Source organism: Eupeodes corollae, chromosome 3, assembly GCF_945859685.1.
Source record: "Eupeodes corollae chromosome 3, idEupCoro1.1, whole genome shotgun sequence".
Lineage (NCBI taxonomy): Eukaryota > Metazoa > Arthropoda > Insecta > Diptera > Syrphidae > Eupeodes > Eupeodes corollae.
Genome location: NC_079149.1, coordinates 60,121,775 through 60,148,741, shown reverse-complemented (window position 1 = coordinate 60,148,741; position 26,967 = coordinate 60,121,775). Strand labels below are relative to the sequence as shown.

General features: G+C 30.4%; 2 protein-coding genes across 2 annotated transcripts in view; both read right to left on the bottom strand.

The window, feature by feature from the left end:
• LOC129949652 (uncharacterized) overlaps positions 1-26,967 on the bottom strand; it is a 180,856-nt gene that overhangs the window by 29,898 nt on the left and 123,991 nt on the right. The window lies entirely within an intron of this gene.
• Positions 229-23,078, bottom strand: LOC129949653 (apolipoprotein D). The gene is made up of 4 exons (XM_056061238.1): positions 21,841-23,078; positions 997-1,160; positions 851-923; positions 229-789 (listed from the first exon to the last, which is right to left on the bottom strand). The coding sequence occupies exons 1-4, from the start codon at positions 21,961-21,963 to the stop codon at positions 517-519; spliced, it is 633 nt and encodes a 210-aa protein (XP_055917213.1). The 5' UTR covers positions 21,964-23,078; the 3' UTR covers positions 229-516.

Here is a 26,967-nt window from a genome sequence, read left to right as displayed (position 1 = left end):
TTCAAGCTGTCAAGCCATTAATCTTGTCAACCATTCAGCAATTTAACTATTTGTAATTTTAAATTGTTATTTAGCTTTTTCAACCTTCCAACGATCATCACTTCTTGGTTTGAAGGAAAGAATGAATCGATGATTCATCAAAAAAGGCTGAAAGATTCAGAAAAAGATTTCGTCAAAAAATTTGTTGTTCATCGATTTTTAAAATAAAATTTAAATAAAAACAAAAGGTTTAATCAGATATAATTATATTAGACACTCATTAAATATTAACAAAAATATATTTATATAATTAAATTTAAATCTAATAACGATTGACTATCACAGGCCCTTACAATCTTAAATACAATAATATTATATTATAATATAACTTTGATCTGATTTGGATAATATGCATGTATTTAAAATAAAACTGAGAATGATTTTATTTGTATGTAGTATGCCTATCTTATATATTCAGTACCATATTATAGTATATTTAAATAGTTTTATCTTTAATGACATATTGTTTTTTTTTGTTCAAAGTGTAGAAGGACAATTTTTATTTTTACTTAAAACTAATCTATCTGGTTCTAAACTTAGTTTTTTTAAAGCATCATAGATTTTGACACGAATTTCGGCTGGAAAATCACGATCTCTTCCGAAAATCCATATTTGATCTGAATATCCAATCGAACCGAGACTCGAACATGACCAAAGAATTGCAAAGTTTTCATAATCTGTATAAAGAACTTGATATTTTCCTGAACCTGGCAAGAGTCTTGCTATGACATCTGGGAAGCGAGTGTTGAACTAAGGATGAGAATAATTTTGTTTTAATTCTATATCTGTTTTCATATATTTGTTAACAAACCTTAAAGTCCATTATAGAGGACTTGCGAGATTCTGGAGTTGCATAACCCAAATTAACAGAGGGATTTCCAGTTCTGAAATTATTTATTTATCATTAAAATATTGAATCTTTATGTTGAAAATAAAATATTAAATTAAAGTACTTACAATCTATTGACAGTTTTAATAGCAACTTCCAGTTTATAGACACTATTGAGACTTGGATCATCTTCTCGATTGGAAATTGCTGGTTGGAATGTTAAAGTTGTACAACCTGATGCAATTTCGGGCAAATAGAATGAGCGTTCTACTTCAAACCATTGTCCTAGAACCTACAAAATAAAATATTACAGTAAATTAAATTCAATGTTTTATTTTTAATGATGAAATAATTAATGTTAAAATTAAAAAAAGGAACTAACTATTATATTCAAACAAAAACTTTTAATCGAAGGATAATTTCTGAAAATAATCTGTATTTGGAAAAAGTAAAACATTTTTAGAAAATCCTAAACCCTTTACAAAACATGTAAATTTCAAACAATATGTTTACAAGAAGAAGATTGTAGTACAATATGTTCATATCATACCATTCAATGAAAAATATTTATCAGATTTTGTATCAAAGTTCTAAAACTTCACAGTCAGATGGTTTGCTGATTTAATTTGGCGTCTACGCATTTAAGATTTGATATGCAAAATGCGAAACGTCTTCTAAGAAAACCCTGACAATGATGTTTATAGGAAGTTGCCAGTTTATATTTTTAAGACATCTGAGAATTTGTTTAAGTATTGATATTTCACATTTAATTGATTGACAGAGCTGGAGAATGAAATATAATCGCAATTCACTATTCATTTTCATTTATAGGAATCAAGTTAGCTTTTCACGTCTTTTTTTCCTTTTTAAACTTTGTGCGATAGCGAATTCTTCAAAAATCGAATCGTAAAGATTCTATTCTCAAATTTCTGTCAGCCAAAGTGAAAAATTTGTAGTAGACATTTGGTGGGTTCAGACGATATAAGGTAAGGTAAGTTTTTAAAATTTGATTGGCAGCTGCATTGCATACCAATTAAAGCAACATTATATGATTTTTTCTGGAAAGTTAGTCAAGTCAAATCTCCCTTAATATCAAGTCAAGTCTAATTACATACATATGTGCATATGTAGAAATGTCAGCCAATAGAGTCTTTTCATTCAACTGAAAGCTGAAGTTAATAACTCAGTAATTCATTTTCATATTTAGTGCATTATTTTCTTAAAGGTTTTGTGTTAAAGAGTTACTTTTATTTTGGAAAAATAGTAAGAACATTTTCTTTACAGTAAGAAACACAAGTAATGGTGAACTTATTACATGTGCTGGGATTTTTTTTGTAAATAATAATGTTGTTGGTACTTTCTACGAGCAAAAGATAGTCAAGTAAAGTTGCAAGTTTGAAATTAACGGCATCTGCCTAGCTAGCCCTGGTTTTATTTTGAGTTCAATTTCAATTGAGTGCGAATGATGGTTATTTTGTTCATATTTCTGAGAATATAGAAATCTCTGAGATCTCCGGAATACAAACTGGCCAAAAACTGTCAAAAAATTGTAGCTTAACAAAATTGTTAATCACACATACACGACTAAGCCAATTGGCTTCAAGGTATTTCGACCCAGTCTAATTGGACAAGGATCCCGGCAATGACCGGGTTCTTATCTAGAACATTTTTAGGGTTTAAATTCTACAACAACCATTTGAATGTGGTACTACAAAGATGGAATTACATATGTTTCACGGTTGCCTTAGTACTTAGTCTTTGGTTCGTTTAAATTAATTGTACAACTTTATACAGTCACTGAGACTGAAACCAAAGCCAATTAGCTTACGGAGCTGATACTCTACTAATCACGCCCCCACATCTGAATGATTGAGGTTCTCCTAATGCACCTTTTTATGTTTATCAATTAGGTCGCACATGTTTTGTTGTTGAAAATTGGGGTTTTCTGTATTATTCTCCTTTGGTTACCCCACACACTGTAAATTTAGGATCGGCTTGGTGAGCTTAAGGCATTTGAGACAATTTTCTAACCGTCACATTAACAAAATGTTGGAAATGCATGAAACAATATTATGATTTCAATTCGCTTTGATGTATAAAATAGTTTAATGATTTAAAAAGAAGACTACAAATAAAAATCTCATAACGAAGAGAAGTTTGGGATCTAGCTTAGCTAGACAATATGTAGAAGGCTTAACAAAATTTATGTGGAATGGTTGTAAAAAATATTTTTCAACAAACACCTGATTTTTTTTGTAAAAACTTAAATCAAGTTCTTAAATCAGATCATAAAGACGGAAGCCATCTTTTTAATTCAAGTTGCAGGGCAAAACAAAAAAAAATTGAAATCATCGTGAATAAAATTCCATTTTTAAAATGGAAAACATATACACGATGTTCCATAATGAATTGTGAAATATAAATATTATGAAACCTCAGGTCATGGCTTGATAGATCTGTCAAACATGTCCTGTAGCTAGTTTTTAAAGCAACTAGATGGTTTTAAAATGTTTCAGGGAATTGAAAAAAATCACACACCTTTTAAGAGCGTTTGAAAACAAAGAAACTTTTTGAAATGTACACTGCCGATCATCTGAATAGTTTCACTGTTTTCTGTAAATTACTATACCTACCTGAATATGTATTCCCATGACATTTCTGTGTTATGTACGTGCCAGTCAAAATAATAGCAGTGTAACCTCCCTATTAATATATTCTAGTACAATGCAATATATGAACAATTAATTACATTATTTAACTACTTTTTTGGTACTAGAACATTTTGTCTTCCATTTCCGGAAAAAAAAATCCATGACATAACGGTTTTTTCCCAAATGTTACTCGAATGCTCTTAAAGTGTATATCTTAGCGGTCAAAATAATAGCAGTTTTAGCAAGCTTATGGTATTTGTATATTGTTTTAAGAACCTGTACACATTTAAATTATAATTATCTCAAGTTTCAAGGTAAGCTTTCAATGCCTCATTGTATTATCATATTTATACTCAGATACACTTGCAGTATGGGCCGTAGTAAACACTGCACTACGGAGAAACGCCGAATAATTCGCCAATTTCTTTCTGAAGGAAAAACTTATACGGAAGTCCAAAACCTTTGTATATATAATTGAATAGTACTATCATGAAGAAGGAACGCTCGACCTGACATCTTCTTACGACTTCCTAAACAATTCGTTCCACATGTTTTGCATGTGGAATGTATTGGGGTGGGAGTAAAAATGAGCGAGAATTCCAACATAAAATAATAAATTTCCAGATTATTAGAAAAAACAGAAAATAGAGAAGAATGTATACAAATTCAGTGAAAGTTCGAGGGAGTCAATGAAAATACATTTCTGTTATAATTTATTATTTATATTTTGTATAATTTGTTATTTTGATTGTTTGATTGGTTGATTGGCAATGAAATCATTTAAAAAAACACACAGGACAAAAAATAGAAGACAAATTAGAATATAAACTTTTTGTGGTTGCCAATTAGAAAAATTAAGGTTTTCCCTATTTTTTTCTAATCATTTTCAAATGAGACAAATATTTTTAACCCATGCTAATAATAGTGCGAACATTTTTAACTTAACATAGGAAGTTATTGTAATGGGTCCGATTTGTCAAATTCAAAATTTTGACATTTCTCGACGTTTCAAGGTCCCTAGAGTCGAAATAAAAGATTTTTATAGAGTTGTCTGTGCTTTCATATGTACGTTCGCGACGATTTTTTCGTCCTCCATAGCTCAAGAACCAGTAGAGATATGGACTTAAATTAATTTTGTTATACAGATAATAATGTAGAAAGATGCAAATAGGGCTCTCAAGAAAATTGCGTGGGTGGTTTTTCTGACATAGTTATTTGAAAAAAGGGTAAATATTTTGGTAAACCCTAAATATCTCACGAACGATACCAAACAAATATATTTTTTGGAAATATTCCAATTAACGTTTTTTATAATACGAAAAAACTGAAAAACAAAATATTTTTCACCTCGAAAATTTTACGAACAAAAAATGATTTTATCTCCAAATCAATTGTATGTAACGAAAAATAACGTTTTTGACATCAGGTAAAATTAATCTTGTTTAAAATTCAAAAGTTAAGTAATTAATTGGAATGGGAAGTTATCAGTGTGGGTTGCATACCAGCCGCTATATTAAAAATATCGAGCCCTTCCCGCCATTTTGTTGTAAGCAACATTTTCAATCAAAAAGAAAATTTAATCATTAAAATTTGCTAATAACACATAGAGCCTTAAAGGCTATTGTCATTTCTTAACTTAAGCAAAATTAATAATTTCCAAAACCGACTATGGGTACAAGTTATTTCAAGAAACAGCAGTAAGCTTTTAATTTGTCATTTACGATTAAATTTATTTTGGTGCTTACGATAAATTTCCGGGAAGGCCTCGATATATTCATGTTCAAATTACAGCTTTAATGGTCACTTATTTAAAAACTTTTTAAGTTGATTTGATGTTAGCACCATAGATATAAATCAATAGTAATTGAGGTGAAAATTAAAATTGAAAAAGAATAAGTTAGAAATAAAAAATGAATTTAATTTTGATTTGAGATTTGATGTGTATTTCTTCAATGTTAAGGTTTTTTAATCTTTATTCCTTAATTAAATTCCTTAAAATTAGAATGTCATGTTTGTAACGTGATTACTTAAATATTTAATTACACCTGACAAACCAAAGTCATTTGTCCTTTTTCCTAAGAACGCAAGAATTAAGAAGAAGATAGTGTAGTAATCTTTAGCTATTTGTCCGTTTTTTGAAACAACCAAAATGAGGGTAAGGAAAATAGTAGGTTCTTAAACTAATTTTGTTACCTTTTTGGTTTAATATATTTTTATTTTACTTCCTTCCATTTTTATCTACGCAACAACCTGCCAACCTAAACAAATACTATCGTACTTATTCATATACCTATTTTAACTCCAAAAACTCACTGTACCAATTTTAACATTCTTTCATGAAAAAAATAAAAATAACGTTGGCTTAAATAAAAATTATTTTGTCTAATCGTGTGATAGTCAACATCTTATTCTTAAGCATTAACGCTTTGAACGTTGACACAGAATATTTATATGTTTTTATGACGTCACAGAGTCACCGCGTTGGCCCTTCAAGTTCATTGTTTAATTCTAGCTTGAGTCATGACTTGACTCCAATTACGAAACGACTTTAGTCCTTACAATTCAGCTTAATACACACCAACCTCCTTCATACTTACATTTCTACATACCTACCCAACCCACCCACTACCCACATTACAATAAAAAAAAACAAATTTAAAAAATACCTACATCGAATGTATTTGCTATGGAAAAATTCAAAATATGGCAACGTAGCATTGTATCAAAACTTAAATTTGAAAACATTGCTTTTAAATTTTCAGATTTCACAAAAATAGAAAATCTAAAATCAAATGAATACAATTTTCTGCTAACAAATCTAAAACACATACAACTAAATGTATTGTATATGCATATCTTCTATACATTGATAGGTATGAATAAAACAAATCTCAGGTAACGTTGGCAACGACTGATTTTTGTTTACATTTGAGTAATATATTTTATTTATTTATTTCAATATTTTTATACTTCCAGTCGCTCTTAGATTCCACACCAAATTTCCGTACACACAGCGCCCTCATGGTCCGCCTTTCGTACCAAAATTTTCTGTTCCATGATAATACTATTCAGTTTATATACAAAGCCAAAACTCTCTTCAAATCTCGGCAAAAATGATTTCGAATGCAAAAAATAATAAAGAAAAACCTGAAACCCGCGGCAGGAAAAAAGTTTTATCTCCGAAATCGGTAAGGAGAATTGTAAGAAGCTCGAAAGCCTCACCCCACTTGCCTGCTACTGAGATAAAAAAGAATTAAATTTGAACGCAAGTGTAGAAATATTTAAAAGAATTTTAAGAAGAAATAATCTCAACGCCAGAAGCCCCAGAAAAGTTCCACTTTTGACAAAAAAACACATTGCCAAAAGAATTCAGTTTGCCAAGACCCATGTTCATAGGCCCCTTCAGGATTGGCGAAATATCTTATGGACGGATGAAAGCAAAATCGTTTTGTATGGCAGCCCTGGTTCTCGTGAATATGTGCGACGCCCAACAAATGCTCAATACGTGCCTAGGTATACACGTAAAACCGTTAAACATGGTGGCTCTAGCATTATGGTATAGGGTTCCTTCTCATACCACGGTGTAGGTCCCATATACCGAATAAATGGTGTGATGGGTCAGCATGTTTACGTTGACATTCTTCAGGGAACCATGCTGCCTTACGCAGAGGAGGAAATGCCAATCGGATGGGTCTTTCAACAAGACAATGACCCGAAGCACACCAGCAAAAAAGCTAAGGAGTGGTTTCGGGTAAATAATATTTCTGTTTTAGATTGGCCTCCCCAATCACCTGACCTCAACCCAATAGAGAACCTTTGGGCAGATGTTAAAAAAATGGTTGCAGCATCAAAACCGACCAACAATAATCAGCTTTGGATAACAGTTGAGACTGCATGGAAAAGTATCCCATTGGAGAGATGTCAGGCTTTGGTTGATTCTATGAAGCGGCGATGTGAGGCCGTTATAAGCAATAAGGGGTCTACAACCAAATATTAACAATTTTTCTTGAAATTTTTTTCAACATTTTGTTAATTTCCTTAATTTTTGTGAATACTGCTATTTTTTTGACCGGAGCAAATCTTTACCTTGAAGGTAAAATTTTTTTATTTTTATTTATTTGATAAAATCCAAACTTTTCTTGTCATAACCTGGATTAAAATTAATGTGGCTTAATAAATATAAATATTTATAACGATTAAAGATCATTAGATATTTATTAGGTTCAATTTTTTCAGTATTCCCTTCTTCTTACTGCTATTATTTTGACCGCAGCTGTATGTAATAAAAAAGCATTATTATTCACTTAGTTTGTGATACACTATTTTCTACTAAATCTTACCGTTATTCTTACTGACCAGCTAAACTCTAATCCTTAATAGATGTTCGTGGGTGAAATAAACTAAAATTTTAATTTTGTATGTAAAACGAATTGTTTGAAAGCGTTTGAGAAAGAAAATGGGTCCACCAAACCCTTAAACAAGGAAGATAAGTGTAAAATAAAAGCGTGTCATGTCATTAACGTTAAGCCAAAGAAAAATCGGTAACAAAATTGAAAGAAGTCAGAATTAAGTTGTTAATTATTTGCGAAACATCAAAAACTACTGGACAAATATGAAAAGTGGAAATTATAGAGCTGCTTTAAATTCTCATCATACTACTATAAAAATTAGACTTCAAACTGGTGTTAACAATCTAGAAAAAACCACTTCTGAACGAAAATCGTCTCCAATTTAAGAAAAAATACATGTCGTGGAAATTGAAGTGAAAGCGAGTCATCTTTTCAATAAAACAAAATTCAAGTTAAAAGGTCCAGATGACTACAACAATTACTTTCATGACCTTCAAAAGAAGAACATAAGCTGTTTACATAGCTGTGAAGGCACTGTCATCATATCAAAAGCAATTTCCTATTATGGAACTTTTGAGCTATAATTTTGTACATTCAGCTGTCCTTTATTATAAAATCAATCAATAGGTCATTTATAAACAATTAAACTTTATTTATAGTCGTACAAGTTTTAGAAGACAAGTTCCTTTACGTCCTATATCAAGCAGATTGAACTATGGTAAAAACAGTCCCTCAATCAATTGATTTCAGTTTACAACAAGTATTACTTTTTGGTATATTCCGTAAGCGATGATTTTAAAAGTAAAACATTTAAAGTAAATTTTAGCTTTTTTTTTGCAAATTGCTTAAATCATTGTAATTTGTAAATCTATAAATCTAAAAATAAATATTATATTAGTCTTAAGTTCTAACGTTAGTTTGTTTAACGAATTCAATAAATCAAAACATGATAATGCTTCTTTCTTTCAGCGGGGTCGGCTAAATAATGGATCGAGAGTAAAAATATAAAAGTGTAATATGAACTCCATACTCCTCTGATTTTAATAACGTTAGGCACTTTTATCCGGTAAGGTATATGAGTCGAAAATCTTAATCAAGGGAATTAAAAAAGCGTGGGCAGAGATTTCTCTAAAATACCTAAAACACTGTATACTCAATTCCAAATCAAATTTTTGAAACTATTCAAAAACAGGTGGTAATACAAAATATTAATAAAGATTATTGTGCCTCTACCTATTTAATGTGGAAAACGAATTATTTAACTACATTTATTTTATTACCGTTATTTTTCTTGTCTTCTTCCATTTATTGGTTCTATTCAAATAAGCCAAAAATCGTTAGTTTTTGTAAGGAATTAAGTTTAGCTCGTCAGTGAGAATAACGCTAAGCCTTAAAAGTCTTTCATTACATGCATAACGAAAATGGGTTATTGACATGCATATGTATATATGCAAAGAGTCTTACAGTAAGTTACGTAAAACAGTGTACCTATTCAGATGAGCGGCAGTGTACAATATACCACCAAACATCACTTTTTAAAAGTTTTTGTCAGGATCCTTAAAGTTTAAATTGTAAAATTGCGTTTGATTTAGTTCTCGTATTCAACAATTTGTACCGAAATAGCAACGCAAGTGAATTTTCTTAAAACAAATTATTTGTTCCTTTTGAATGGTAATTTTAAAATCTAAATAGCATTACAAATTTAAAAACAAAAACATTTGTGGGACCGGAAGAGCAAAAAATTACACTAAAGTAGGTGTATTTTTAAATTTCACCACAACAGACGTTACTGGTTAAAAACAATAATCTTTCAAATTTTTCTATTGAGTTATGTCCCTTTCTAAAGAGTTGAAAAATTGAATTTGGAGCTAAAAATTTAACACAATACCTAGCCACAAAAAAGCTATTCTTAGTTACTTCGCAGTTTGCACCCATGAAGAATATAAATAATCAAAATAAAAAACTGTTGTTGTAAATGGCACAAATACCTAATTAAGTTTAAAATTTATTAAGCTAAAAGCTATTAACTCACTTGAGTACACCATGAGCTTATAGGCACCCATATTTCAAATGAAGCCGTCCATTCGCTCGTTGTCATAATATAACACAGCGAAGATAAAAACAATAATTAAGGAAGTTAATGTTAATATTCAAGCAAGCAATTTGCATGCTAATTGTATACACATAACTTAAACTCAATATCACTCTTCCACTCTAATGCAAAATTTATTAAACTGACTTCAGAGAGCTAAAAAAATATTGAAGGTATTTTTAGCAACATAGGCTTATAAATACTTTTTCTTTTAATTTAAGCCTCAGCCATTGTTGTCTGTGTATAAAAAATATCATAAATTAACAAAAACTAAAAAACTGCCGATGTTTGACACACTGCCTTTGAGAGAGAGATAAACGAAAATATTAAACAACAAAATATATGCACCACCTATGGAAGCGATTAAATTGGAATATTAATATGTTTTTATTAAAATGTTCGAAAAATGTACGGAAGCACCAATAAGGAAGTGATACAGATGTTTAAGGCTACCGATATAACATTTGGCATAGAAGTCTTATTTTTATTATACAAATTATTTTATTGTACTCGTTTACATAAATTATGTATACTAAGACCATTGGTCTAATTGGTCTTATAATTATTTTCTGTTCATCGAGTCTTAAAGCAATTGGAAGAGAAAACATCGGTAGTAGCGAATTATTGTGGTTATGTTTTCAAAGAGAAAAAAAAGCACTCATACGCCAAATTTACATCCTTTTCTATATGAGCGTAATTAGTGTTGTTTAACTTAATAGCAAAGGTGAAAAGTTTTTTACCTAAGAGCTTGATTTATTTTTAATGAAATTGAATTTTGCGTGTAATATTATGCAAATTTATAAAATATAAGTGTTAATTTTTCAAGTTTTGATTTTGGAATAAAATGATGTAGAAATCATTATCATAATTTAAAAGAATGAACTCAAATAATTGTGAATTGAGTTTGAAAAAAAGCATTTCAAATAAAGTGACTTCCATTTTATTATAAGTAAATTTTAAAATTTTTAGCAAACATTTTATGCATTCAAAATATTTATTAAATATGTATTTGTATAATGTATGTGATGATATGTCTGTGTCAACTTCAGTTCTTTTAGCGGAAACTATATTTGCGATATAAAATTATAGATTAAAAAATTATTAACGCTTAAATATTTTTAAATTTTATTGAACAAACGACATTGTCCAACTTTAGTAGTTTTTGGGATAGGTATGTGACGTTTGTTAATAAATACAAAGAGTGATTTGAGATAACTCTAGATTTTTAGCAGAATTTAATTGACCGAAATTTATAGACCAAGATGATGAAGAGAATTTTAAAATTTTTTCTCACTTCTTAAGAAGTGCATGAATATTTATGTAAGACCGTGACTTATTTCTTATCTGATTTGATTTTTTGTTTGTTTAAACCCATAGAAAACTAAATATGGCTGTTTTTGATTCCCTTACTTTCCCCGAATAAAATTTACATTTTTATTAAAACTAATTTGGATTGCAAAATCTATCTTCTTCTTTTAAACAAAAGTGTGAATCATTTTGAAAAACATTTGCCGAATAAAACTAAATAAAAGGTGGTCTGAATAGAAGTTTTTTTGTTTAAATCTTCAGAAAAACGAAATCATTTTATGAAAGGTGGTTACATTTTAGAGGCGGAAGTTGATTTTGAATTAAACAGAAATCATTTAGACAATTAGTGCAATTTCTTTCTATTATGACAATAAAGGTATGGTTCGGTTTTGTATGAGACAAAATATCGGATGAATGGCCGCCGGAAGTTCAAACTTTAGATAACCCCTCTTGGATTATCATTCGCCCAAATGCGGAAATTCTGTTCATTGACGAATCCACTGAAGTAAAAATGTACTTCATGACATAAGATGATTTTTTTCTAAAATTGGTTGCATCGGAGGTGTATTTGATGGGCACGACGACAAGTTAAAGTGGATGATTCTTCAGCCACACTATCACGAACAACAGCAATATTTTCTGCAGTAAAAGCTGAACGAGTAGTACCCGTGGCATGATGGGTAGTGCGTTGGATTGTCATGCCAGAGGTCTTAGGTTGAACCCTGCCTATGCCATCTTAAGTGTTCTCACGAGTACTGAGGAATTGACAAAATTTCCAAGTGTAACTCTTGTCATGAAAAAGTGCTTTCTCAAATTAGCCGTTCGGATTCAGCATATAAACTGTAGGTCCCCTCCATTCCTGACAACATTACTAGCACACAGGAATGGTTGAGAGTTGTAAGTCACTAGACCCTAGTTCTCAACGGACTGTTGCGCCACCCAATTTATTTATAAGAGCTGAACGAGCATGCCCTAATGTTTTCACATCTTCTGAAGACCCGATTATCTCAAATTTTTGCACGATTTTTCCGATCGTACGAATATTTGGACGATTTAATTGACCTCTCCTACTTGCGTCCGCCAACTGAATTGTGGTTTTCCCACGATCGGATTGGAAGACCTTGAGGGCTCGAGAATTGATATTTATTCAGCCATTTAAGGTGTGGGACTTTGATTCTTTTGACCAGATCATTGTTGTATACAGTTTGTCTCCTCCAGTCTACATCTATATTTCATATCAACGGCGGCGCGGCGTATCTGAGTAATTGCACAGGCCTTTGGCAGATTGTGCTTGTTCTTTCTTTCTTTCCAGAACGATGTCGAAGAAGTCATATTACAGTGAAAGTTTTAGCCTTGTCTTAAACCTAAATCCATCAAAAGCATCGTTGAGAGCGTTTCTGGATTGTTGATACAACATCGATTCCCCACAAAAACATTGTTATCAGCCGAATTTTCTAAGACAAGTGGTAGAATGATACCACAAATGCACAATCTGCACCAAAATGTCACTCTTTATGGATGCATTGGCTTCATTCATATTTTTGATTCAACTGAAACTTGAAAGTGGAAAATCCGACATCTTTGTGCAGAATTCTCTTTAAGTCAACATTTTGAAGAGAAAAATATCTGCCAGTGTTCAAATTACTAATGCTTAAACTGAAACTGCTAGACCGCTCAGTCTGCATGTTCTAGATTTAAAGTAAACTGAATTTATTTATTTTTTAAAGTTCTACTTCTAAACTAATACAACTGAAACCTGTCATGTGTGCTTGCTTAAGTTCAATTACTTTGTATTTGAATTTTTTATGATTAAAAATTTTAAGTTCAATTAGCTTACTTACTTACTCTCAGTAACTTTTTTTTCAAGTGCAAACAAAAACTAAATAGAAATTAAAACGGCTATAGAGTCAATAGGTAACAAATAAAAGTATTTTTTTAATTATAATTCCTATTAGCCTTTTGACATTCAATTATATGCCCTCTTTACCGTATACCAATTTAAACACAAGCACAAGAATTAAGATTGTAGTTTGTAAACTACCACTTCTTCACGAACTTTGAATGTTTTTAGAAAACAATCTTCCATGAAAGATTTCGATCTCCATAATTTAAAAAACTGTCAATAGTTTGACCTTACTTAACATAAAAGTTGTAGACACTATAAAATAGAAAAAAAAAAATAAAACCAGAACACAAAGTCAAGGTCAAATTGGTCAACAAATTTATGGCTTTCGTCTTCTTACCATCAAATGATAACGATTATGATATTCATCTTACAACATAAAAAAGGGCATGATCAAATAACAAAGTATGTATATGGCTTAAAGCATTAATTTGACCATTTGAAGGTCATTGGGTCAACAGTCTTTATTCAGTCACAATACGAATTTAAAATTCATTATCAAAACGAACAATAGAAATTGACACCTTGTAAAAACCCGTTACCAATGATGAAGATGCCGATTAGTCATCTCTATAGTAAAGTTATTTTAATTTTCGGATACCAATTTTAGCTACATCACACATTTCACCTTTGAAAAAAAAATATAAACAAAAAATTAAAGAAAAGTTATGAAGATTGTTTCTTTTTTTTTATTTAAGAAAGAAACCTCCGAATAAATTTACCTAAATTTAGATTTGAAGCCAACGCAATAAATTTATTCAGATGGTGTTGCATGCAGAGGCATCGAGCCGAGCGTGAAATGCCACAAAAATTATTTTAGTTTGACTTAGTGCGAAAGAAAAATTACAATAAAATAAAGACAACAAATTTGAATTATTCATTTAAATCGACACTTTTGCAATAATTTAGTTTTTGTTTTTTATTTTTGTTCATGGAATTTGTTCGTCCATAAAATTGTTATTTTTCTTGAGTGTTTCGATTGTTTCGATTGAAGGTGAAAATAAGTCCAATTAAGCTAAAGATTAATTGGTTCACTTTGGTTTTAATCCACAAGCCTCTTACGAATTTAATGTTATTTTTGTTTAATTTGATTTAATTTAATGCTAAGTTCATGTGTTTTAATAATCATACAGTTTGAGCATACATGCAAAATTATAAAAACAATAATGTTTAAAACATTTTTGTTGACCTTATCACTTAATGCAACTCTATTACAGATATGTATAAAGGTTCTTTTTAGAGTCCTTGAGTTTAAGTGAACTTGAGATTACATTCTCACTTGAATTGAATGGAGAAGTTGAATTGAATTGAACAGGTAGCTTTTTTTGTTTTTAATTTGTTTTATTATAAAATAAACCATTTTTGAAAAATTGTAACTAAAAAATATTATCATTGTTTTATAAAAATAATATAAGGGCTGTCTAGTCCTGAATAATGTTACGAAAACCTGTTGAACCTATTTTGTGGCCCATATTTACATTTACATTGAGTTTACAAGAGACAACATATATTTAATACCGACACACACCCCCATGTTGAGTAGGGAAATCATCGAAAGGATCATAGGCGATCTGAAGAAAGTCAAATGCACCGGAAATGACGGAATATCATCAGCAATGTTAATATATGATAAAACTCCCTTTCCAACATTTTAACAAACATACTTAACGAAATAGTACAAACAAGAGAAATCCCTGAAGAATGGAAAGAAAAATCGATAACATTAATACACAAAACAAGAAAGGAGGGATATATCTCCAAAACGCTTTACAGGACCATCAAAGAAGACTTTAATAACAATCAACCAATATAACAAGCTGGATTTAAAGAAGGGTTTTCAACAACACGAAATTATATGGTCCTACCTGAAAAATCAAAACATAAACCAAAATATTGTAGAGACGTCAGACGTCTCAGTCCTAGAAGATGTTATCCAAAAAAATCTAACTGGAAGACAAAATTTTGAATGAGGATATTTGGAGAAGTTCTTAGTAGTTTAGAATTTCCAGACAACATAGTTTTTATTTCTACAAAAGCTACACACAATTAGGACTCATTAACGGTACTAATTACCTTGTCTAAAAATCATGAACTTCCGGATTTTGAGTTTTCCGGATTTTTGGGGTTCTGATCTTTGGGCACTCACGGTTTTCAAGTAAATGTGTTTTCTCGATTTTGAAGTTATGGATTCTGTTCCAACCAAAAAAAACAGTTTATTCAAAATTAGTTAAATTTGTTAAGCCCATAATTTGTATCCTACAAAAAAATTGGTATCAGATTATTCAAGTTGCTAAGATCATACGACTAATTTATACAAAGCTGCTCTTTATTAACTTCCATAGGAAGTTATTGTAATGGTTCCAATTTATCGAATTGAAAATTTTGACATTGCGTGGGTATTTTTTTTTTACCATAGCAGTTTAAAAAAAGGTGACCATTTTGATTAACCTTAAATATCTCACGCAAAAATGACGGTAGAGACTTGAATTATAATAAGTGTATATTATATGTATATTGCAACGTGATACCTAACCAGTATATTTTTGGAAAAAATCCAATTAACGGTTTTTTATAAATCAAAAAAACTGGAAAAATAAAATTTTACGAATACAAAATATTTACATCTCCAAAGCAATCTTGTGCAACGAGAAATAAAGTTTTTAAGATCTCGTAAAATTTTGAGAAAAATCGAATGGACAGTTTTTCTTACAAACAATACAAATTTAACAAAAGTTGGTAAAAATTGATTTTTGACTCAAATATCTTTTCAAAACGTTTAGATATTGGCTCTAAACTACTTTTATCTTTAAAAAAATATTGTTGTCAAGAATTAAATAAAATTATGAGAAAAATCGAATTGACAGTTTGTTTACAAAAAACTAAAAACATAAAAAAGTTTAACAAAAGTTGGTAAAAATTGATTTTCGACTTTTCAAAAATTTGAGATTATGGCTTTCAACTACTTTTTACTTATAAGAAACATTGTTTTTACCATTCTAAAAAATTTTGAGAAAAATCGAATTGACAGTTTGCTTTACAAAAATAAAAACCTAAACAAAAAAACATTAATAAAAACTGGTAAAATTCGAATTTTGGCTCACATATCTTTTCAAAACTTTGAGATATTGGCTTTAAACTACTTTTAAAAATATTGTTGTCAACATTTAGTAAAATTTTTGAGAAAATTCTAATTGATTGTTTTTTTTGCAAAAAATAAAAACCTAAAAAAAACAATACTTTAACTTGGTAAAAATTTACTTTCGACTCAAATAGCTTTTCAAAAATTTAAAAAATATTGTCTTCAAACTTTTTTATTTCACAGAAAATATTGTTTTCGATATTCAGTAGATTTAAAAAAAAAATCTAACAGTCCGTAAAAATAATAAAATCTACAAAAAAAAAGTACACAAATTTTGTTAAAATTAATGTTCAGTTCTTGATACCTCTCAAATTATTTTCATTCTTCCAATTTGTAAAAATTTAGGAAATGCTACTTAAATTGTTAAAAATTTGTTTTCGACCAAAAATCTATTTAACAAAACTAGATTTTCAAACTAAACTATTTCTTTATATGAAAAATATTGTTGGTAATTTAAAATTTTTTAAGAATAAAACAATTGCCAACTTTTTTAACCCAACACGAAAACCTACAAACTTTCAACCAATACAAATCGACAGACGGAATGGGAAGTTATCAGTGTGGGTCGCATTCCAGCCTCTTTTTTTCTTTAAGTAATTCTATGGTCAGCGCTTAGACCGATAAAGTCCAACTCTTCTAAGAAAACAATTTTATAATATTAATTCCTTTCATTTAAGTTTTTATCCAAATACATACGTGAGGGCGGTCTAATGTCACAGTCTAAAAAGGTCGACCACGTCCCTCAATCGTAATAAACAAGCAATTTTCATTTGAGCTGACAAATGAGTTGTGAAAAAATACATTGTTTATATACATAGACCCATAACAAATCTACATTACAGATTATTTCTATGGTCAGCTTCTACAGTTGCTTAAACGAGATAAAAACATATAAAATATAATAGTTGTTGATCTTAATTAAATACATTCTGATTACTTGAATACTTGACTTCGTTTATCAACGATTGGTTGTAAAACTAAAATAAATTAAAAAATTACAAACTATAAAATAAGAAATACAAAACCGTAGTAGGTTTCAGATTAATTGTAATTAAAGTGGACTTTGAATTTGTTCAACTTCAGAAACTGACCGCCAACATTTTTCAAGTAGAAAAATAGCCTACGACAATCTTTTAAGCAAATAACCAACATTCATTGACTTAAAGATTTCTCTGAGAGATACTGGTGGTGGTACAGATCTGCTTTTGTTAGTCTTGAATGCAAATAAAGATTGTTTACGTCAATCATAATCATAGAGATTCAAATTCAAATGAGATAAAAAAAAATAATTAATTATAATTTATTAAGAAGAAAACATCACATAAAAGTCATGAATGTGCACTTGGATAAAATGATTTAGAAAATTATTGTTCATATCTGGGTCGTGCTTTGTATTCGTATACGCATTGAGTGCAGTCCATTTTTATCGTCTGTCCAATATTATCAAGCGGATATTCATGGAGATAAGAGTTAGGAATTGGAAAAAGGACATACAATTTTGTATGAATGTTTTTACATTTGATATGCAACTGTTTGGAATTCACATTATTTGACATTCACTTTGATATTAAGAATTCAAAATTTCTAAACGCTGTTTAAGCTTGAAACGGCTTGTTTGTTCCGCGGAGGTATAATACGGACTTTCTGTCAAGATTTCGAGCAGAAATACCTATGATTTAATAAGACACTAGCAAATGGCCCACAAGTGCTAGATCTCGATTTCGAATAATTAGGGTTTAAAAAAAGATGTTTTTTTTTGTTCAAGTACAGTGTAGATTCTCCAGAAAATAATATTATTTACCATTTAACAATTAAAACAATTCTATTTTTCACATAATGTACTTCTACTCATATGTATATGGATGTAGTATTAGTTATTGGCTCTCTAGAATAGGTTTATGTGTCATGTGATATGTCAATAAAAAATGAGGACAGACAAGTTAACCATGGACCCTAAGTTTTCGAGTCCAGTATAAAGATGTTGTTTTCATGCAAGGCTATAATACAAAGTATTACATATCTATGCATGCATGTAGGTACGTAAACTGGTTTACTGATGATGTTTATTTTATTCATTATTTAACTTTAGATGTGATGTCTTGTGCATAATGCACTTTAGGACAGGTGATCAATGAGATTCAGATTGAAGCTGGTGAATGTGCATTTTCATGGCTAAATTCTTGTATTTTAAACATGAAGAAACATTGAAGTTTGATTTAACTATAGTAAAGATTGAATGCGCAACTATTGAAGTTTTTTTCTTAAGTTTTAATTTTACGAGAGAATCTAACAAATAATATGCAGGTGCAGGTACTGAACAATTTAGTTTTTAGAAGAACCCTTAATTAACGTCACGATATAAAATGTGTGTGTCTAATTTAAGTTTCCTGCATTGATGCTGACATTAAGTTCGAGAGTCGTGACTGGAAAATAGGAGATTGTTTTAACTTGTATTTATGAAGTAAAAATTCAACTTTAAAAAATGCAAATCGCTAAAAAGGTAACAGGGGCATCGCTTAAGCATGAGTTTTTAATACTAAATACAAATTTGTTTATATTAAAAATAAATTCTGTGTTCTTCAAAAAAAAAAACATACAGTAATGTATCGTTAACATTTCTACATTTATGAAAGTTTTACTAAAATGTCCAGTACGTGACTGAGTAAATATGTGCACTTAAAATGTATTTTAATAGCACATATGTGTTGGAAAAGAAAAAATGATTAAATTTAATTGGAATTTTGTATTGGTTACTTGGGATCAATTTGTTTCACCATTTAATAAAAAAAGAGGCTGGGATGCGACCCGCTACTGAATATTGAAAACAATATTTTTAATTTTTAAAAGCTTTTTGAGTAGTAAGTAAATGTTTACCAAGTTTTAGTATTGCTTTTTTTGTAAAGTTTTTATTTTTTGTAAAAAAATAGATTTTCCGCAAAAATTTTACTGAGTGTTGAAAACCATAGTTTTTTCAAAGATAAAAGTATTTTAAAGCCAATATCTCAAAGTTTTGAAAATATATTTGAGTCGAAAGTTAATTTTTTTGATTAGGTTTTTATTTTTTGTAAAAAAAACTGTCACTTCAATTTTTCTCAAAATGTTGAAAACAATATTTCTTATAAGAAAATATTAGTTGGAAGCCATAATCTCAAAGTTTTGAAAAGATATTTGGGACGAAATTCAATTTTTACCAACTTTGAGTAAAGTTTTTTTAGGTTTTTATTTTTTATAAATATACCTTTTTGATTTTTCTAAAAATTTTACCAGATGTTAGAAACTTTATTTTTCATAGCACAAAATTGTTTTGTAGATAAAATGATTTTGTATTCGTAAAATTTCCGAGGTGAAAATTGTCGATATCTCTACCGGTTCTTTAGCTATGGACGCTACGTATACACACACGCACAGAAATCTTTTTTAAAAAAGCTTTTATTTCGACTCTAGGGACCTTAAAACGTCGAGAAATGTCAACATTTACAACTTGACAAATCGGACCCATTACAGGAACTTCCTATATGAAGTTAATAAAATTCTTAGTTGGTACGTAAGTACCCAATGTTCTTTTTAATTTATTACAGAATGAATACAAAATATCATTCAAAGGTTATAAATTAAAGCTAAGTAGAGACAATTGTCAAATATTTTAATTAAAATTATTGCAACCGCCAACAAGCTTTGAATATGGACAGATTTCCTGATGACGAACCAAGTAGACGAAAGACAGTAGAGAAGGAACTTTATAGAACAATGTCAAATTTTGGAATCCCTGTCAAACTTTACCGTTTGTGCAAAATCTCCATAAAGGTCTCAAAAATATGTCATTTTATTTTATCTCGTATGTACTGCCATACGACTTCTTCAATATCGTTATGAAAAAAACTGTGTAAAATTGTCAATTGTTAACACTAGAGGAGCAATTTTCCAAAGGTTCATTCAATTACTCGGATACACCGATGAATTGGAAGATCAAAGCGTGATGAAAGTAGCGCGTTTTTGAGCATTGCGAGGACGGAAACGGAGAAGATGAGTTTAGTGGCTACTGGGGTCAAGATCAAGTAAGTTCTGTCATCAGGAAAGAGTAACGTCATGGACAAAACGTCTTAATTGACAGCTATAACTGTGAGGAAGTTATGAACTTTGTCTGGCTAGCCACCGCTATAAATTCAAATTGAGTAGTAAAGTCCCCTCTCGCGAGAAACTAAAGTCACCATACTCCCGGTTTTCATATATGGTGCTGTGGTTTGGAACTTGTCAAGGAAAGATGGGAAATGTTTAGGATGATTAGAGAGACAAATTTTCCGGGTAAATTTTGATTTTTGGCTTCTGTACATAGATGGACGGTTGAGTCTACGGGCTGTACAGGGATACTGATCTAGTCAGAAGAATAATTGTCCAACGACTTAGGGCACATGCACATCAACGCTCCAGCCCATAAAGTCGTCTAATTCAATCTCGAGGGACGGCGCAGTAGAGAAAGACCGCAACTCAGGTGGCGCACCCAGGTGGAAGGGAACCTAAACAAACTTGGAGTGCGAAACTGGAGACATTTAGGTAGTGACCGAGCTTGAGACACATGTTGCTTAAGGTTCAGGTCCATCTCGGATTGTAGCGCCACCGTAAATTATTTTACACCGAAAACAAGAACAAAAAGTTAACCGAGTACTCTATCTACAGGCGATTGAACACAGCCAATATTAACAGTGTGTGTCAAAAGACCGATGTGTTCCCTAAACATATTAATCAATAGAGCTTCACGTTTTTGTCGAAGAAATCGAGTTATTAAATAAGAACATTGCATTGTTTATAGAATAGGTAGTTAGGTAAACTTTTGATCCTAGAAACCTTGTTATGTTCTAAAAAGTCTAATATTTATCTTTAAACAATTATTTTGCACTCTGATATTGAATTCCATGGTAGTTCCTAACTTGAAATGAAGACGAAAAAACACAACCTACTGATGTCTTCATACTTTGATACTCGTCGGCTTAAATATAAACAATTATTTTTATAATATAAATAGTTTTAAATTTTTCCATTAAAAAGCTTAGCAGCTCGTAAAATGTAAATTTACTATAGTCAAAACATCTTAGGCAATATACTAAATTCATTGCCATCACCTCGTCATCATTGTCTTCAATTTTTCGGTATTCAATTGAATTAATAAACTCGTAACACCAAGAAACATATCGCATAAATTGTATTTATTAAGTTAAGTGGTAAATTTGTTAATAAATCAAATAAACTAAAAATGCGTCATCAACTTTAATTTAAAAAAAAATATCAAAAACATCAGATCCATTTTAAACTTTTACCCCTAATAAAAACATATGAGGAATACCTTAAGCCGAAAAAGTAAAAGTAGTAACTTTTAAAAATCAAACAAAAATAATAATAAAACCTCACCCAGAGTTTTTAAATAAATATAAACACGTTATCAATGTTTATACATACAAAATAACGGTCACGAAAATTACAAAAATATTCCCATTTGAGTTCGATTTGAAATTTCATAAAAATAAATGTTACTCACTCGTGTCATATTGAATCTAGGCATCGAAGGGTATTTGGGACACCTTCCGAATCCATAACCAGCTACGGAGGCAATCCAAAATGTTAACAAAATAACAATTGACGTTTGGTGAAACTTTGTCATTTTTATTTTTAGTCTATTTATTTGTTTTCACAAATTAAAATATTTAAATCGAAATGAGTTTCTCAATAAATTATTACTATTTTTTTTTATTTTTAATGAAAATGGACGTGTGCCAAATGAGTTATATTTGTTATAAGACTTTCAAAGTAAATAAAGCCCAAGTTACACTATTTGTTTATTTTGACAGATCAAATAAATTATACCGTTGCGACTATAAGCATTTATCTGTAAACACAAACGCTACATTCACGTTCTTGTAAGAAAAACAAAACTAAAATTAAAAGGTGTCGATGGCTCTTCAAATTATTGTTATTCCATCAACGTGTCATTAATAAATAAACCAGACGGCAACAAATAATTATTATAAAATAGTATCTCTACATAAATATCGATCAAGTTGCAATTTGTTGCAATAGAAATAATGGGGAATAACCACTGTTGTTGCAACACACACGATGACGACGAACGACGCGATGATGGACGCACGGAAGGCAACTTGACTTGCAATTTTAGCTCAAAACACACGTTATATAACGTCCACTACTAACAGGCTAACTCGACTGACCAAAGACGAAGACGGGACGGGCTCTAGTAACTTCGTTCCGTGCAAATTACACGCCTGACGAAGATAATATACAAGTTCCAAGATTCCGATTGCCGCCAGTTAAACTGCCCCTTACCAACTTGTACTTGAATGAATAAATTGATTAAACAATGCACGTACTAGAAGTGGAAGTGGTAGCAAAAATGCACTTCGGGAAGTGGAAGCAGAAGCCAGAAGCAGGTTAGGAACTAAACCGAAACCGAGACCGTAATAATAAGATGATGAATTCAGGAAGACCGGGGGTCAAAATACTTTCAAATGCAGTCTTTTGAATGAGTTATATCGGGCTCAGTGGGGATAGTTATAGGTTGTTTTTTTGTAAGGAAAAACACACAAGATTGTTTTACAATGAACCTGAATCGAGGCCAACTTTAAAGTTCAAGATTCAAGTGAGATATTCAAATTCGTGAATGTTGAAGAATTACAAAATTATGCTCTTTGCTTAGATATCAACCGTCTCCGTTCGTAAATAAACCTGACCGTTCGGCAACTGGGTGTAAACTGAATGTGTGTTTTAGATTTCACTATGGCAGGGGCTATTTAAGAGACATTTTTGTTGTTGTTGTTTGAATTACATTTACATATAGAAGACGAAGAGTAAGTGATAGCGCAACGATGGATTCGTTTTTATGTGGACTTTGTGAACCGATGAATATGGAAATGGAAGTAGAATGGATTTATTATCTTTTAGGTTTCTTCGTTGAACAAAGCTCTTTCAAGCTTTTCTTTTAAGCTTTTGAATAACACGGCTGCCAACTTTAATAGGCAGAATACTTAGACTTGATTTTATGGATGAATTACGATATTCTTGAAGGAGAACGCAATCTTTTGTGAATGAAATCTTTTATTAACATAAAATTGCATTCAATTGAATTGAAACTGAATAAAAATAATTGTCACCCCAAATATGTTACTAACAGAAATGATTTTATCTCCAAAATAATTGTATGCAACGAAGAATAATATTTTTGACATCTGGTAAAATTTGAGAAAAATCCAATTGACAGTTTTTATACAAAACATTAGAACCTAAAAGACAAAATAATAAAAGTTGTCAGAAATTGATTTTCGACTAAAATATCTGTTCAAAAATTATAAATATTGGCTTCAAACTAATTTAATCTAACAGATAATATTGTGTTCACTAAAATGTTTATAAAAATCCGACAGTTAGTTTTTTTCATAAAAATTAAGATCTCCAAAAAATGTAGCTAAAATTGGTAGAAATTGGTTCCGACTAAAAATCTCGTTAACATGTACATATGCAAAATATGTTAATAATTTTTAGTTAACTTTTTAGGAAAATTCTACTCACAACTTTTTTATCAAGACTTACAAAAAAAACTGATAACAAATGGTTTTCAGTTCAAGTATTAAGAGAATAAAGAAAAATATTTACTACAAATTATTTATAAATTAAAAAAAATATATTGTTATGAACATTTTATTAAGGTTTAAAGCAAGACATATCGACAGAAGGGATAGGAAGTTATCGGTGTGGGTCGCATCCCACTCTTTTTTCTTTTCCAATCATTTGACAACAAGTCAAATTATTCAGGACTTTAATGTATTCATTTGAACATTCTGAACTAAAATGTTTTGATAGTTGTCATATGATTTATGATTTATTTGGTTTGCCATTTTATTATATTATATTTTATTAATAGACATCCTCTGGGACAACGTTAGCAAATCTTGCAAATTTACTACCAAAGTATCGATTCGGTTAGCGCTACGTGCTATAAAGCAAATCAAACAAGCAATTTTTTGAAGGAAACTTTTGGTGAGCTCATTAACCTGCGGACTATTTTTGTTGGGGTTATGTGTCGGGTGCCTACCGCAGATAAGCCCGAGGCAAATGACGAATTAGAAGAAAATATTCGGCGTTCTATTTCTGACTTACGGCCGGCTGCGGCCGGCGGCGGTGCAGTGGCGCCCTTTACTCTACGATGAAGTTTGTGAAGGTCTTCCACAATCAGTTTCTTCCAGGTTGAAAACCAAATGAGTGTATCAAAATAAACCAAATCTAACAAAACTTGTATGTCGTGTCTCTATGTTTCTTTGCCATAACCGTGCATATGGTCACCCTTTCACTCCAGGAACTTATGTATAAGATCAATTTGAAATAGCATTACTTGCCGGAAGTCTATTGGAAATTGAGAAAATACAATGAAAGAATTGGATTCATTGTTCATCAAGAAAACGAAAACCAATTAAAAAAAACTGAATCTTCGAATGTATCCACTATGCAGTCTTGATTTAACATCTAACGAATGTTTCTTGTTTCCAAACACCAAAAATAGTTTTCGTTGACAACGTTTTCTAAGCCAGAAAAAGTCATGTTTTAGACTTCCACTCTCATGCAGAGTGGTAAAAAAGATTATAAAATTGATGAAAACAGATGGAAAAGTGTATTCATGATCTTCGGGAATATGTTGGAAATTAAAAAAAACACATTTAAGATCAAATTTTTTCAATCGGAAATACAGTCCAAGTAAATTAAAAAGGTCAACCTCGGAATAAGAGACATTAAGCTAGAAATTATATACCAGCTCACTATGAAAGGGAACCCATATTAAAATGAATTCAATAAAGAGATTTAAAAAAATAAATAAAGAGGATATAAAGTTAATTTTAGAAATTATTTCGTTTAAGACGTATTTCGTTAAATAGAATTCTGTAAATTCTTTACAAGACATATTGAAATTTTGTTTTATCATAAGCTCTGCTTCTAACACAGACATTGATATTTTATTTATTTCTTCCCGCCAAGAATTTTTCATTAAACTGAAAATTCTTTCAGAGCTTGCGTTAGAAATAGGCAAAGAAAAAACAAAATCATAGATTTTTTTTTGAATTTGGAGCTTGTTTTTCTAAAAAAAAGTTTACTCAAGTATAGACGGATTTTTCATTATCATATTCATTTTCATTAAAATTTTAGAGACTTACAAATTCCTGAAAAAGCAAATCAATATCATTAAATCAGTAAAAAATGTATGCAAGTATCAAAATCGGGTTTGTTTTTAAAACTTAACCCTTACAAACATTTTATACTATAACTAAAATGAAATTTATTCTCTAAATATTCGATAGCATTCTCATTAAATGCATCAATTTCATTAACAAATTTTCGTACAATGGGCAGGTTCAGACAACAAGAAATTCATTTGCAGTTAACTTAATTCTTTGAACGTAAATTTTGACCAAGACAACTAGTTAGTTTTTCAAGTGTCATGAATTTCAAATTCAGAACTTTACTTGACAAACCTATTCTTAAAATTCATAGTACAAAAAGTACCAACAAAATGACTGTCTACAAAGCACTCCTCAGGCAAGCTACAAGTCCATCACGATTTGAATTTTTATTGTTAAGAAATATTAGTTATTTCTTTTCCAAATTGACAAGGAACACTTTTACAGAAAGCCTTAAATGAAATTGTGCAGAAAATAAATAAATCGTATAGTAATAAAGTTCAGCTTTCAGTTGAATGAAAAAACATTATCAACTGTCATTAAGATAGAAGTATTATCAATTGTCATTTTGATAGAAGCAGACTTGACTCAATAGTTAGGCACATTTTTCTTGAATAACTTTCCATTAAAGTTGCCTTAATTGGAAGTTAATTTTTTGGCAGCTGTCCAATCAGATACCAGAAACTTGCCTAACTTTCAAGTCCCTTATGTCTTCTGAACCTGACCAATTTGATCATTGTTGTATTTCAGTAACACAGAGCGAGCTAAGGCTCCAAAAAACTTATGTTCTCTATAAATTCACAACAGACGTGTCTTCGCTCTCAAGAACTATTATTGAATTATTAAAAATTCCACCGACATGGGATATAAAAGCTAAACAAGCTTCGGCTATTTCGAATTCAAAAAACTTCTTTGAATATGGTCGAACTCATTTTTGTGAAAGAAAATAACATTTAACTGAACTGTAATTTTTAAGAAGCCTGTCGACGGCAGGAACTAACGACAAGCAACGAGTAGAGACCATGTCTCAAAAGCTCATTCCTCATTGCATCATTCCATAAACTCTTTAAGTTCAAAAACGTTTTAAGTGCTTGAACTAAATTCATTAAAAACCATTATATTAATAATGGATTCGGTATAGAATCTTAACATAGTCTGAGGTTTCTTTAAAGTGTTATTCAAAATATGACAATTACATCACATTGAAATAATAAAACTATTTTCTTTTTGGAATTCCGTGAAAACAGATTGATTTTTACCAACATTTCGGAGCGTCTGGCATTCCTACTTACATCTGCGTGTAACCATTTCTTTTTTCTAAAGATTTGTTCCATTGTTCGGTGAGATAAATTATGAGATCACCAGAGAATCATTTGATACGATAGCTATATTGCAGGTCATTAAGAAGCTATCGTTCTTGAAGATAT